The sequence below is a fragment of the Prosopis cineraria genome, unplaced genomic scaffold, assembly GCF_029017545.1.
Source record: "Prosopis cineraria cultivar Desert tree isolate PC_DT_omini unplaced genomic scaffold, ASM2901754v1 PC340, whole genome shotgun sequence".
In the NCBI taxonomy this organism is placed as follows: Eukaryota; Viridiplantae; Streptophyta; class Magnoliopsida; order Fabales; family Fabaceae; genus Prosopis; species Prosopis cineraria.
The window spans coordinates 1-14,532 of NW_026555667.1; the positions used below are offsets into that span (position 1 = coordinate 1).

Sequence of the window (14,532 nt, forward strand, 5' to 3'; positions counted from 1 at the left end):
TTTGATGTTTTTTAAAAAGATTTCCCATAATTGATAGTGACACTAAGCACATTATGCTTTTGAGACATATGGTTGACATTGTGATAGCTTGTTGCATATTACACAATTATTTGATGGGTTTTGACCTTGATGAGAATCTAATAGCTCAAGTTGATTATGAACTGTTAGCAATCATGGTATGAATAATCATTTGCTCTAATCAAGGTAGCTCATATGTGGCATAACTACTTAACCCATACAATCATGGATTGTGATTTAAACCATTGCTTGGGATGTTGCCTTGTATTATTTGAAAATATCTATTTCACTGTATTAGTTTAAAGTGTATGTGGCCTTGCATTAGTTGAAGTACAATGATATTTTTTTTATAAATTAAAAATTTGAACAATTGCTTACTACATGATTATAATATTGCTTGCTTTTTAAATAATGTATGCATAATTTTTATGTAGATTGAACATGGCACAAAAAAAAAAAAAGGAAAGAATCAATGAAGGACAATGTGCGTTGGATTCCTGAAATGAATGAAAAATCCATTGATGCCTTATTGGAAGAGACAATGAAAAAACAACATTTACATGTAATAACATAGTGAAGACTCTTAATAGTTTCTTTGGGTCTCACATTACAAAATAATATTTAAAAAATAGAAAAAAGACATTATCACAACGATTTGCAAATCTTTATGATTTGTTTAACGGATTGAGTGGATTCTTATGGAGTCTTCTCACAAAATTGTTTGAAGCATATAATCAATTTAGAATGATTTGATCGAGGTTAGATTACATATAATTTATTATTTATGTTATGAAATGAATATTTGGATGATTTGATTAAGGTAAGTAGTCTATTTATGAAGCCATATCTTCTTTCGTGTTTGTAGAAAAAGCCAAATGCAAGAAAGTGGAAGAATCACTTGTACAACATTATGAAACGTTGTATGAGCTATTCAGTACAAATAGGGCAATAGAAAATATACTAAAAGGTTAAGGAAAGGGTTGCCTTAAGGGAGCAAGAGGGCAATTAATTAAATAACTCTATTATAGATGCAACTAATTGTAATTATCAACACAAGTCACCAAATTCACCATTAATTTAGTACGAGTACAGCCTAACATATGGGGCATTGGTAGGAACTACATTAGGTAGAGGATAAAAGCGTAAGGCTTTAATCGTTAAAGCTATTGAAGAAAGGTGTGAAAAAATGACAACAGGAATAATGAAATTAATTGATGTCATACGAGATGGAAATGATGTTGCTAAGAGGCAAGTTTAAGCTGCTAAGAAGCCAGCTCAAGTTGTTAAGAAGTGTCTTTCAATATTTGAAAAGAGTAGGCCTCATCATTATAATGAAGAGGAAGTGTGGGCTGTAATTGAGGAGATCGGAGTACTTGAAGAGAACAAAGAAAAATACTTACTTCTTTTTATGTGATGATGAGAAATGCAAGAAAACTTTCTTTAGGGTTTCATGACATAGGTGATTATAAACATTGTCAATATGATGACCAGAGTTGAAGTTCAATGAAAGAAGTATAGACAGGGGGTTGGACTTTTTTTATTTATAGACAGTAGTACTTTTAGTTTATGGTGACATGTTGGCCTTTTTTGCTTAGAAAACATATATATTATATCATGCTTTTTAGACATGTTAGTCTTTTTTGTTTAGTAAACAGATATTCTGTCATAATGCTTATGATGTATTAACAAATTGACCATAGTATTTATAATATCTCATTATCAATATGTTGGAGATTTTATTTTTATAAGTACCATGTTTTTATTTTATCAGTGCCCATTTTTTATTTTAAAATGTGAAAGTACTTTTTTTATTAAATTATTTGATTTTAAGTATAATTTAAAAAATACATTTTAACAAATAATTTGATTTTAAATTAATTTGATTATGTTAATTTTAATATGATTTTAGCTTTCAATTTATTTTTACAAATATAATTACATAAATATGATATATTTTGACACAAGAACATTATAGTTATTACGATATATGTTCATTTTATTTTTTTCCTTATTTTCTCCTATCCATCCAACAGGATGAGTGATAATATTTTCTTTTAGTTTTTTCTTTTTTTTTTTATTTTATTTCTTCTCAACTTTTCTATCTCTCCAAACAGAAGGTAAGGGTAAAATTGTTTTAATAAAAACATAGTGTGTCGGGACTCTTTAAGAAATACTTCAAGCACAAAAATGTACTTTTATCCAAACAAAATGCAATTGGTGTTGCTTCAGCCTGAAAAAGGCTTTGCCAAAAAAACAAAAACCCTTGAAGAAGAGAGCTTTGGAGTGCTTCATATATGTAAGATAGGATAGGAAGTAAAGAGAAAAAATGACTCAATAAACTACCGACCCATCATTCGTAAATCATTAAAGACTTGTTTGATTAGAGAGAAGGGGAGAAAAATTTTATCTACTTTACCAAGCAAGGAGAAGAGAGCCCTCTCCTTATTTGATAAAGTGGAGGGATTTAAAATTTCCTCTTTTTCTTTCCAAAACCTTTCCCTAAATTAAAAGATTTTCTCTCCCTTCTCCTTCTGTGTCCCTAGAAGAAAAGGGGAGAGAGAAAAAATTTTTTTTTTTTTAAATTTTCTTTACTCAACTTTATCAAATAAGGGAAGAGAAGGGAAGAATCCCCCCCCCCCCCCCTTAATGGTCATTTGCTCCATCGAATATCAAGAACTCACGAGAACGGCAAAGGTCATTTACTGGTTGGGACTGCCTGGAATTAAATTCATATTTCGATCTCGAATTGTGATTCTCTGTCATTCTTTCAGTCGCTTTTCTCAGCGACCCCATTCTAATGCATTTGCACTGGGCCTCCAAAGTATCTCTCATTTCCACCTTACCCCAATTCCGGTTCATATTTTGATCTCAAACCGTGATTCTCTCTAGTTGTTTCAGTCGCTTTTCTTCGTCTGCGGGTCATACCTGCCATAATCGTCTCCGACATCGCTGGTCGAACTACCGGCCATTCGCAATGCAATGCGCCATGGAAGATCCCCGACAACAATATCTAAACAACTCGGAGACTTGCTCCTGGTGGCTTCTATCACAAAAACTCTGTCCGAGTCCGGAACTCGGAACCCTTGCCCTCGACCCAGCTCACACGTCTCAACTCACTGAGCCTATTCTCCTCCGAATCCTCTCAAATCCATCACTTCACCCTTCAAAGAAACTTGATTTCTTCCACTGGTGTCGTTCGCTCCGACCCGTGTATGCGCACTCCGCCGCCGCCTATTCTCACATCTTCCGCACCGTTTGCCGCGCCGGCTACCTTAACGAGGTACCAATTCTCTCCGCTCGATGAAGGAAGACGGCGTCGTTGCTGATTCTCAGGCGTTCAAGGTTCTCCTTGATTCTTTCATTCGGTTGGGTAAGTTCGATTCGGCGCTGGAAATTTTAGATTGCATGGAAGAACTAGGGGCTACCTTGAATCCCCGAATCTTGAACTCTGTTCTTATTGCTTTGGTAAGAAATAACCAGCTGCGTTTGGCTCTGTTTATATTTTTTAAGCTTCTGGATGCTGAATCCAATGGTGGTGGTGATGTTGGTTCTGCCCCTAGCTCCAATGCATGTAATGAATTGCTAGCTGCTCTTAGAAAAGCAGACATGAAGGAAGAATTAAAAAAAGTTTTTGAAAGACTGAGGAAAAAGGAAAAGTTTAAATTTGATATCTGGTGTTATAATATTTGTATTTATGCTTTTGGATGTTGGGGTGATCTCAGTACTTCTTTAAGCCTCTTCAAAGAGATGAGGGGAAGAGAATCTGATGCATCTGGGAGTTCAGTTGGGCCTGATTTGTGCACCTATAATAGTTTGATCAGCGTGCTCTGCAAAGTTGGAAAGGTCAATGATGCACTCAAAGTATGGGAGGACCTTAAAGGATCTGGTCATGAACCTGATGAATTCACTTACAGAATCCTTATCCAAGGTTGTTCCAAGACTTATAGAATAGATTATGCAGCTAAGATCTTTTACGAAATGCTGAATAATGGATTTCAAATGGATACAGTTGTTTATAATTCTCTTCTAATGGACTTTTGAAGGCCAGAAAAGTAACAGAAGCTTGCCAGCTTTTCGAGAAAATGGTTGAAGATGGAGTAAAAGCCTCATGCTGGACATATAATATTTTGATAGATGGATTACTTAAGAATGGAAGGCCAGAGGCTGCTTATACTTTATTTTGTGACCTGAAAAAGAAAGGTCAATTTGTTGATCGAATTACATACAGCATCATTGTGCTGCAACTTTGCAAGGAGGGTCTACTTGAGGAGGCACTCCAACTGGTGGAGGAAATGGAAGCAGAGGTTTTTTATTGTTGACCTAGTTACCATAACTTCACTCTTGATTGGCGTCCATAAACATGGCCGTTGGGATTGGACAGACCGGCTTCTAAAGCATGTAAAAGAGGGTGACCTGGTCTACAATGTTCTCAAGTGGAAAGCGGGAATGGAGGCTTACATGAAGAGCCATAAGAGTAAGAAAAAGGATTATACTCCATTGTTCCCTTCCAAAGGAGATTTTGAGGAGGCGATGAACCTTATAACTTCTGATGATATCAACCTTGATTCAGACGGTGCTACAACTAAAGATGAGGGGTTGATTTTATCCTTTGAAACTGATGAGTGGTCTTCATCACCATACATGGATAGATTGGCCAAGCAAGTAAAGTCTGATGGCCATTCTCCTCAACTGTTTTCCCCTACTCCAGCACGACGAGTTCAAGAAAAAATTTCACATTCCTTTGATATTGATATGGTAAATACTTTCTTGTCCATATTTTTGGCTAAGGGGAAATTGAACTTGGCTTGCAGGCTGTTTGAGATTTTCACTGACATGGGGGTGAATCCTGTGAGTTACACATATAACTCTATAATGAGCTCATTTGTGAAAAAGGGCTACTTCACTGAGGCTTGGGCTGTTCTCAGTGAAATGGGGGAAAAGGTTTGCCCGGCTGACATAGCAACCTACAATGTGATAATTCAAGGTTTAGGAAAAATGGGAAGAGCAGACCTAGCCAGCTCTGTTCTTGACAGACTACTGAAGCAGGGTGGTTATCTTGACATTGTTATGTATAACACCCTCATTAATGCGCTGGGGAAAGCAGGCCGTATTGATGAAGTGAACAAACTCTTTGAGCAAATGAAGAATAGTGGGATAAATCCTGACGTTGTGACTTACAATACATTAATTGAAGTTCACAGCAAGGCAGGTCGATTGAAGGATGCTTATAAGTTCTTAAGAATGATGCTGGATGCTGGATGCACGCCCAACCACGTTACGGACACAACTTTAGATTTTCTGGGGAAGGAGATTGATAAATTGAGATACCAAAAGGCCTCAATTTTGAGTGAAAAAGATGATCCTTCTTGAGGGTATGAAGCCTCGGGTAACTGACTACGTGTATGTTTGATTTTTAGTTTACATCTAGCAAATGTTTATTTAAAAGGTCTAATTATTTATTAGATTTGATAAAGTGCATCCTAACTATAGTTTAAATGTGTTTTTGAGAGTTACTCAACTAGAACTTTAGAGAGAGATTTTTAAAGTTTTTTTGTAGTGGAGTTTTGCTCTGCAATTGTATTGTGTCATTTCCTCTAATCATAGATAGGATACTTTATTGCCGTGAAATGGTAGCTTTAAGGATTGGTGGCGTCAGAGATTGAGCACCAGTGGCATAATAAAACTCGGCTTCCTTAGGGAGATTATAAAATGACTAAATGAGGGTATTTGTTAATTGTTATGCAACTCTATCATCGATATATCAAAATCCAGTACAGCATTTTTTTTTTGTCAAAACTAGGATTAACGGACAATATTCTATAAAAAAAGGTATGGGGTGTGAATTGCATGGAATTACAGTGAAAATCCTTTTTTCAAACTAATGAACCAACACTTTGGTTTATTCTTTAGCACCCTCCGTTGCTGCATCACAAGACGTATACCGAACAGGTTCTATGGATCAAATTTATCACAAAACAGCTCACGACACCTTCCTCCTCAAGCTCCCTTTAGTCTGCTTCACTTTTGAACTCTGAAGAATCGACGTTTTAATTTTTCCTAGCTGTTAAAATCACAATTAGCAGAAGAAATAACGAGTCAGAAGACATAATGTATAATGGAAATCAAGAACAAATCAAGGAACAGAAGACAAAACTAGACTTGCCCAAACACGCAGAACTGTCTGGACACTCATTATGCGTGCTATTAACACATTCTTTCTCTGATATTATTTATAAATCATTTTTTAACTATCTAATTAAAACTAAGGAGAGATGGTGAAATTATTAATGTTGTCTAACAAAGAAATTTTTTTCAATTTACCCTTACTAAATAAAGTATTTTTAAAAACACTTTCTTTCTCCTACAACTAATTACTCTCTACTCATCGAAAATGGTGAAAGAGTAAAATTAAAAAAAGTAATTAATGATTCATTTTTTCTGTAAAATGACTTATAAAAAGAATCATAAATTGTTTCTATAAAGTGACTAATATATAAGATTGGAGGAAGTATTTGTCTAAACTCAATTACCTCTTGTATATAGATTAGCTATACGGAAAAGTACTCACAAAATTGTAATTAGAGTTGATACATGGCTTTTCTTCTGAAAAGCACTAATGTAAAGTTTCTTGGAAATTTCCAACACAGTTTACTTCTATGAGTTACTTGTGAGGTAGATTGCCTGAGAAAATTCCAAGTCGATGGTGGTTGCTATATTATTCTCTTAAATACAACAATTCTATCTATATTTTTGCCTTTCTACAACCTTTACAAATAATTTTCGTCTGTACTGTTCTTCTCATATTTTAAAATTTAAGAAAATCCTCATTCCTTTAAGTTCAAGTTTAATCTGCTATACCATTGTAACATGTCTCTACATTCACACCATATTGTAAAATCTATTTCAATTTCCTGGTTTTCTTGCGAGGCTTTTAGCTAACATATTGATCCAAAATTCTTTCGTACTTCTGCTTTCCAATATTATCAGGTTCATGTATACTCAACAAAACTTTGCCCCTAATTTACATGTATTCTAACGACAATCCCTGAAAACATATATGTTTATTCATTTTCCGTTTCTACTTTATAACAAAGCTCTACTTATCAAGGTTTAGTGGTTTACAAATTCACCAGCTTTTCTAGTTCTTACTTTTCTACTGCATAATTTTTCAATGAATATGCAAAGAACGAAGAAGAAAGAAATGACATCTTTTATATTCAGTAGCATTTCTTGATAAATATTTCTAGAGATAGATCCCTTGTTTTTCAGCCTTCACTATAAGTTAAGAGCAAGAAGAAAGTGCACTATTGCATACCATGAAAGCTCTTGCTCCATAGGACCTGGCCATCGATGCCAGTGAGACGCTCATCATCAAGGCGTTTCCACGTTTTAATCGACTTGACATCTCGCCACGTTCCCTTCACTGTTTTCTCCAAGCTAGCTACCACTACTCTTGCTCTCCTAGACCACCCAGCCTTTCCATAAGCATGATATCCAAATCCCCCACCATAACAAAGATGAGTACCTGTTAGCTTGCCGCAGAAGTCATTGATGTGATCATGACCAGTGAAAACCGCCTTCACATCTCCGGCTTCAACTAACGTCGTAAAGAAGCCGGAGTTCACAGATGCAGAGCTAATGCCTTCCTGCTTTACACCTGTAAAGTTTGATGAGTCAAAAAAAGCATATTCTGGTAATGGGATGTGGAAGTATGCGAGACCAGGAGCAGGTGCTTTCTGAGGCACTGGTTTATCCATGTAGGCTCTCTGCGGAACAAAGAGGAAAATGGTTAATCAAAAGATTACAATCCAAGGTTAAGTTTTGAAGAATTAGCAAAGAGTTAGTGATACAAAGACTTTTATAATAAGCTTTTCAATTAGGTTCTTGACTTCGGCACCAGAGTTCAGTAAAGGTTTTGAATAAAGCAGTTCAGAGTATTGGCTACTTTAGCATTTCTAATAGTTATTGATATTAATAAACCTAATTATTGAGTTGTTTTTAGAGCGTTCATTGATATTAATAAATCTATTTATCGAGTTCTTTTTAGAGTGTTCATTGTGTTTCCTTTGTTTCCAGATCAGTTAGGCTAGGATACAGTGATCCACAGAAACTTCCAGTCATGAGCAGCTGTTGAAGCAACAATCAAGAAAAGCAGGGTGAACACATTTAGAGACTAAACTAACAATTTTGTCTTGAGTATTTTACCAGTTCAGCTTTAGTTTTATGAAAATAACAAATTACATACATATTAGTCCTTCAAATCCAAAACAACCAACACACTCATGCACATGCTAACTTTGGAGGACTAAAGCTAGATTGGCTTAACAATCTAGGGACCAAGTAGCTAGTTTAGTCATAATTTTTCTGGACACCAAGTGTTAATGTAAAGTAACTGCAGCAGCATGTCAAGGGAAATGATCAAACAGTACCCTTAGTTTTGCAGATGTTCGTTGGAACCATAGTTGCTGGGAGGGTTTAATCCAACCATAGCCAGGAATGGAAGGGGAAGTGGAGTAATCTCCGCTATCAAGAAAGTAGAGATTGAGAACTGATTTGTTTGCAAATTCAGTGCCCTCAACTCCTTCAACCTCCAAGTTATAGTTCCCAAAACCATCAATGATGTGTACTTCTGAAGGATTGAATTTTGAAAGAGTGTTCTTCATCCCCACAATGTGTTTCATCACCCCTTCCCTAGAGAGGGATCCTTCCTGATCATGGTTACCCAAAACAGCTACCCAAGGAATGTTCGATGCAATTGCTGGAGCAAATGCAGCATCCAATGATTTAGCCGAATCCGAGGAATCAAATCCAAAGATGTTATCCCCTGTGACAACAGAATGAACATGGACTTTGTATCAGATATTCAATCATCAAACAAACATATAACAAACTGGCTTTACAGGAGCAAACAAAAAAAAAAATCGTTTCATGTTTACCTAAATACTTTGTTTCTTTTATATACCAAGTACAATCAATATACTGATTTAACAAATCATATGGGATAAATAGATATCACTTTTCCACATGTACTAACTACTAAACTGGGTAAATGTGGATTCTTTCACAAGGATAATATATTAAATTTTGTTCTTTCTCTAGGATGTTGTTTCAAATTGCCCCAGTACGAGAACGTGTTTTAAGATTCATCTCTTCCATCAAACTATTGAATGATTGGGATTTCACTGTTACTGATACCATCTCTCACTATAAAGTATGAAAGGAAGGAGGATATTCTTAGAACCAGAAAAAGGATGCGACTGGGAAGCACAGGTACAGACGAGGATGACAGATGCAAAATATGCAGTGTTTCCATGAAAAATTCCAAGAATGTTGCTTCACAGGACAGAGAGAAAAGCGACATCAGAAGTTTATTACGAACTTTCTCAGTAGGAACAGAAGGGGGAAATCAAAACATGAGAGCTAAATACCAGTGAAAACGATGAGATTGGGCTTCTCGGCAAGGATCATTCTCTGAATAAAGGCAGTGGTATTAAGGTCGGAACAAGAAGCATTCTGAGAAGGAAGCACATCCAAGCAAAGGGTACTCTTGCCATCTGCATAGTGCATATCTGCCACCTGCAATATCTTGAATTCTCCATTATCACCGAACCTCAGCTTCTGCATCTCTCGTGGGTTCCCTTGTTTCGCCGCCAATACGCAAATCGGCAGCACACAAAAAGAGTACACTATCAGTGTCATCGCCATGGAATCAGAACCCAACTTCTTCCTTCTGGTGCTCTTGACATCAGAGCCGTTTCTACTATCGGAAACCATCTTGGTTAGGTGGTGAGAGTAAATGATGATGCTCAGAAAACCGTAAGAGAGATTTATTGAAGTCCGTAGGAGGTGGTAAGCTATCAGCTAGTTGATGTCGTACGGAAAGTAAGTAAGTAAAGAAAGCAATGAAAAGATATGAGAAAGGATATTCCCGGAGATGATTGAGTTGCTTACGCCTCACAATCAGAGACCAGCCCTGGATAGCTTCCAGCCTTCTACTACCCTCGTGAAGCACGATCAAGAAATTCAATTAAACAACCAAAAACAAAGGGAAATTTTAAAAAGAAATTTTAAAAAGTGATCTTCCCCCCCCCTTTAAAACTCTTGTAATGAATTCTTCTAAGATCATATAGTAACTATTTATGTGTTTACATTGAATATCATGGGTTGATTGATGAATTATTTTTGGCCAAGATGGATTGATTGATGATTGAAAGTGAAGGGCAGAGCTGAAGCGGATGAGACTAGTCACAACCAAACAGGCGACGATGCGACTGAATCATTCTCATTTTATTATTATTATTATTATTATTTTTGCCAAAATTTTCATTTTTCATATTAACTTTGTATGAATCCAACCATTTTCATTTTCGCCTTGCTTTGCTGTGCTTTGTCTGAAAGTGAGGCCCATCCATGCATGTGACACATTTCTTAATGTTTTCTCATTATGCCCACTTTTTTTTTTCTTTTTCTTTATTATAACCTACAATGTTCACCGGCATGAATCTCCGATCTTCATTACCAGACCATGGAACAACAATACAACAATTTTAAACAAATTGGGGTTCCGTCTCTGGCTTGAGGAGGTCAAACCTTTTTAAGGATCATTTATGCATTTCCATAACCTTGCGTTCACATCAAATTTAGGTAAGCTTTCAATTTAATTCTTTAATGTTATAAAATATATTTTTTAGTCCTTTAATCTTATACTGTTACTTTCAAGTAATTATTTTTTCTTGTACCAATTACTATTATTTTAAAAAAATTAAAATTAACATGTCATCATTTAAAAATATTTTGTTAATATTTAAAAGTTTCATAAAAAAATTTTGTGATTAAACTAACAATATAAAGATTAAATGATTTAAAATATATTTTATGAAATTAATAGATCAAAATAAAACCTTATATAAAATTAAAATATTAAAAATATACTTTAATATATCAAAATTTAAAATATGGTCGTGGAACAATAAGTCTCATAATTTTAACTCATGGAACTGAACTTTTAAATTTTATATTTATTTAGAAATATCTCTATATTAAAATTCTAAATTTAATTTTTTTCACAGTTTAAAATTTAAAGGATAAAGGAGTAAATTTATCCTTGAACTTTTTCTCCAAGGATGTCTAATATTCTAAACTTTTGTTTAGAGCAATGTTACCCCAGAATTGTAAAAAATGGTGTAATGTTGCCCTGCTGTTAGAGTTGACCATTTCTTAATCGTTTTGTTTGACTAGACTTGTCACGTGGTATTTTTTAAAAATTAAAAAATTGATAGAGGTATAAATTTACCTCGAAACTCTTCCTCTAAGAGTGGTTAATATCCTAAACTTTTTTTTAAGCAATGTTGTCCTGTTATAGACTTAACCGTTTTGTTTGACTTCACTTACCATGTGGCATTTTTTAAAAACTAAAAAAAAAAAAATAAAACAATGCTTCGTCCTCATCAGCTTATTTTTCTTATCCATAACACTAAAAATGTAAAATAACTCAGAACATTAAGATAAAAAATCAAACTCATATTTTCAATATCAAGAAACAATCATGAAAAGCAATCGAACCCAAATTTTAAATATAAAAAACAATCAAAGACAAGAGATAGAGAGGAAGAAAATAAAGAACATAACTTAGAAACCCAACAATTCAAGAATAGCTCAAAATATCTAAAAAAACAAGAACAAAAAATTGATAACTCAAATTGTCCAACGCCAAGTAGGGAGAAGTAACAACTCAATGGCGATGGCTATGGAGTTTCTCATTTAACTTTTGTCTTACAAATGCCGAGAGTTGAGAAGGGAGGAATGAAGACAAAAAGAATAGCTGACTGTGAAGAAGGGAGAGCGATGTGTAATTGAGACACAAGAGGAAGGGGACGGCATTTTTTTAGTTTTTTTTAATGCAACATGGCTATCACTTGGCAAGTGAAGTCAAACAAAATGATCAACTCTAATAGCAAGGCAACATTGCACCATTTTGAAGAGTTTTAGGAAAACATTGCTCCTAAAAAAAAGTTGAGGATATTAAGCACTCCAATAAAAAAAGTTTCAGGATAAATTTATACTTTTAACATTTTTTAATTTTTAAAAAATGTCAAGTGGCAAGTTCAGTCAAGCAAAACGGTCAACAAATGGTCACCTTTGACAGTAGAGTAACATCACACCATTTTTTAGAGTTCTGAGATAACATTACCTCTAATAAAAGTTTAAGATACCAGGTATCTTTAGAAAAAAAGTTTAACGATAAATTTGTATCTTTACACAAAATTTAAATGTTTAATTCTATAATTATTTAAAATGATTTAAAATATGAAAAATATCATGCATAGTCCAACCAATCATGCTTTTATATTGTCAGTTGTCACTGTTCTGTGTGTGACAATTTCTCTGCCTTTCAACATCCTGTGAGCAAAACGGTGAAAAACCATCTCTTAAGTAAATAAAAGTCAGCGGTACCAACCAGGTGACTTTGCTACCGGACTAGTCTCTCAATCAATGTTCAAATTTTTACTGAAAACTGAAAGATAAGTTTAGTTAAAAAAAAAACTACTCTCTCACATTTTGACAGATCAATATTCAAATTTTTATTAGAAGATATGTCAACAATAATTAATGTATCACGTTTATTACCTCTAAAAAAGACACCCATATACAATAAAAAAAAAAAATCAAAGCAAAACAACAGAACCACCCCACGATGAAACTTAGGATCGCACTGACACCTTTCTTTGTAGCATTCTTTAAGCTCTCTTTATGCAGTAGAATGACATGGACTGAATGCTATATATTTTAAAAGTGAATTTGTAAATTGAGAGCAAACACTTGATCTGAGATTCACATATCAAAACTAACTGAACAGGGTCTCCTCGATGAACCCCTATTAATTTCACATCTTTGTGTAAAACTTTTCACGAGAAACCAGCAGACATAGTTGGTTAATATAAGAAGAGGATTCTCTTTTGCCGAAGGGAGGCAAAATTTAACCTGCAATACCCGGATTCTTAATGCAGAAGCAAGTTGCCTAGCCTTTTTTTCTTTTCTTTTTTTTGTCTGATCATACTCTAATCAATACTTGAGATACTTTGAACCAAGCTGCATACATAAGACAAATAAGTCTTTAAGAATAGACACTGAATTAAAGAGGACCACATATGTAACTATCTCCATAACCACAATCCATCGTATCCGCTGTCACACCTCGAAAACTGTCATGCAGTTGATTGGTTACTAATAAATACTCTGTTGTTTCTTATTAATAGAATCAAGAGAACCCTCTCAAAATTCTCTTTAAAAACAAAAAACGGAGGGGTTTTGTTAGGGTTTGCTTGATTTCTGTTCCTATTTTTTATTTTTAAAAATTTTTTTATGATACAATTTTTGAAATTTATTGTTCAAAATAAAATAAAATAAAAATTTGTTTGGTTATATTAATTTAAAAACAATTTTAGAATTTAAAATATAGAATGATAGTATCAGTTATAGATAGTCAATAGTAGTGATTTATGATAGAAATTGATCAAAACAACTGTAATTTTCAATAATCAAATGTATTATATTTTAAAAATAGAAAAAAAAACTTAAAGTTATTTCAATTAAAAATGAAAATAATTTTGAAAACAATTTAATCAAAAACACCTGTCCAAACAAGTTTAAATTTTTTTTCAAAAATAAAACACAATTTTTAGAGACAGAAAACAAATAGAGCCCTTATATACTGATTGTTAGCACAATTTGGATTACTCAACAATACAAAATTTAATTGGATCGAGTCTTAGTTCAACACAAAGATTGAACGTTTATATTTAGTTTACTTTTTATCATGAGGAATGAGACATCAAGTTGTATCATGCCCATCTTCAGATGAGGAATTTAGCCCTTCGTAGAATTTAGATTCAAATTCTCTGCATTCACCATTTGATTGCACGCAGTTTAGTTGGGAGGAGATAGAGTGCAAAATAAATAAGAGAATGGGAGAAACTGAAGCTCGTGTTACTTTTTCTCTGTGTCATTCGTTCTCTTTAAATGCTTGGTTATAGAGAATATAAATTTGAGATTATGATCATGAAATAATATTGCTCCTATTAATTATTGATTCTTTTATTTATTTTTTCCATAAAATATTTATGTATGGCTTCAGGCCTCCATGAAAGAAGCCTAAAAGGGCCATCTAAAGAGTGAAAACATTTTCATGGGCAAAATACTGCTCTGCCAACATTCATCTTCATTAGGTAGCTCCTCAACTAAAATTTTGAACCTCAAAAACCAGATTCAAGATGAAATATTCTCTCTCTAAGATGCGAAAGCATTTATTATGAATAAAATATAGAGAGAAAAGAAATGAGAAGATGAGGAAGAAGAGGAGAAAGAATAGAGGCAATAGACATGAAGATAACCTCTCTTATATTCTCTTCAACATTTACAATTCAAATGATATATCCTATTTATAAGCATGGACTTATATCAAGAGTTACACAAATAATAATGGCAAATAAAAGCATAATCAACACTTATGATTAT

General features: G+C 34.0%; 2 protein-coding genes across 2 annotated transcripts; one reads left to right on the forward strand and one right to left on the reverse strand.

Annotated features, from left to right (window-relative positions):
• The first annotated feature begins 3,111 nt into the window (after nucleotides 1-3,111).
• On the forward strand, nucleotides 3,112-5,646 carry LOC129296489 (pentatricopeptide repeat-containing protein At4g01570-like). The gene is given in 3 exon segments (XM_054935086.1): nucleotides 3,112-3,946; nucleotides 4,062-4,319; nucleotides 4,321-5,646. Coding segments are annotated over 3 exon segments (1,407 nt in total). The 5' UTR covers nucleotides 3,112-3,865; the 3' UTR covers nucleotides 5,389-5,646.
• An 82-nt stretch (nucleotides 5,647-5,728) lies between these two features.
• On the reverse strand, nucleotides 5,729-10,225 carry LOC129296490 (probable inactive purple acid phosphatase 29). The gene is made up of 4 exons (XM_054935087.1): nucleotides 9,447-10,225; nucleotides 8,448-8,842; nucleotides 7,334-7,784; nucleotides 5,729-6,079 (listed from the first exon to the last, which is right to left on the reverse strand). Exons 1-4 carry the CDS (start codon nucleotides 9,790-9,792, stop codon nucleotides 6,066-6,068), a joined length of 1,206 nt encoding a protein of 401 aa, XP_054791062.1. The 5' UTR covers nucleotides 9,793-10,225; the 3' UTR covers nucleotides 5,729-6,065.
• Between the last annotated feature and the right edge of the window lie 4,307 nt (nucleotides 10,226-14,532).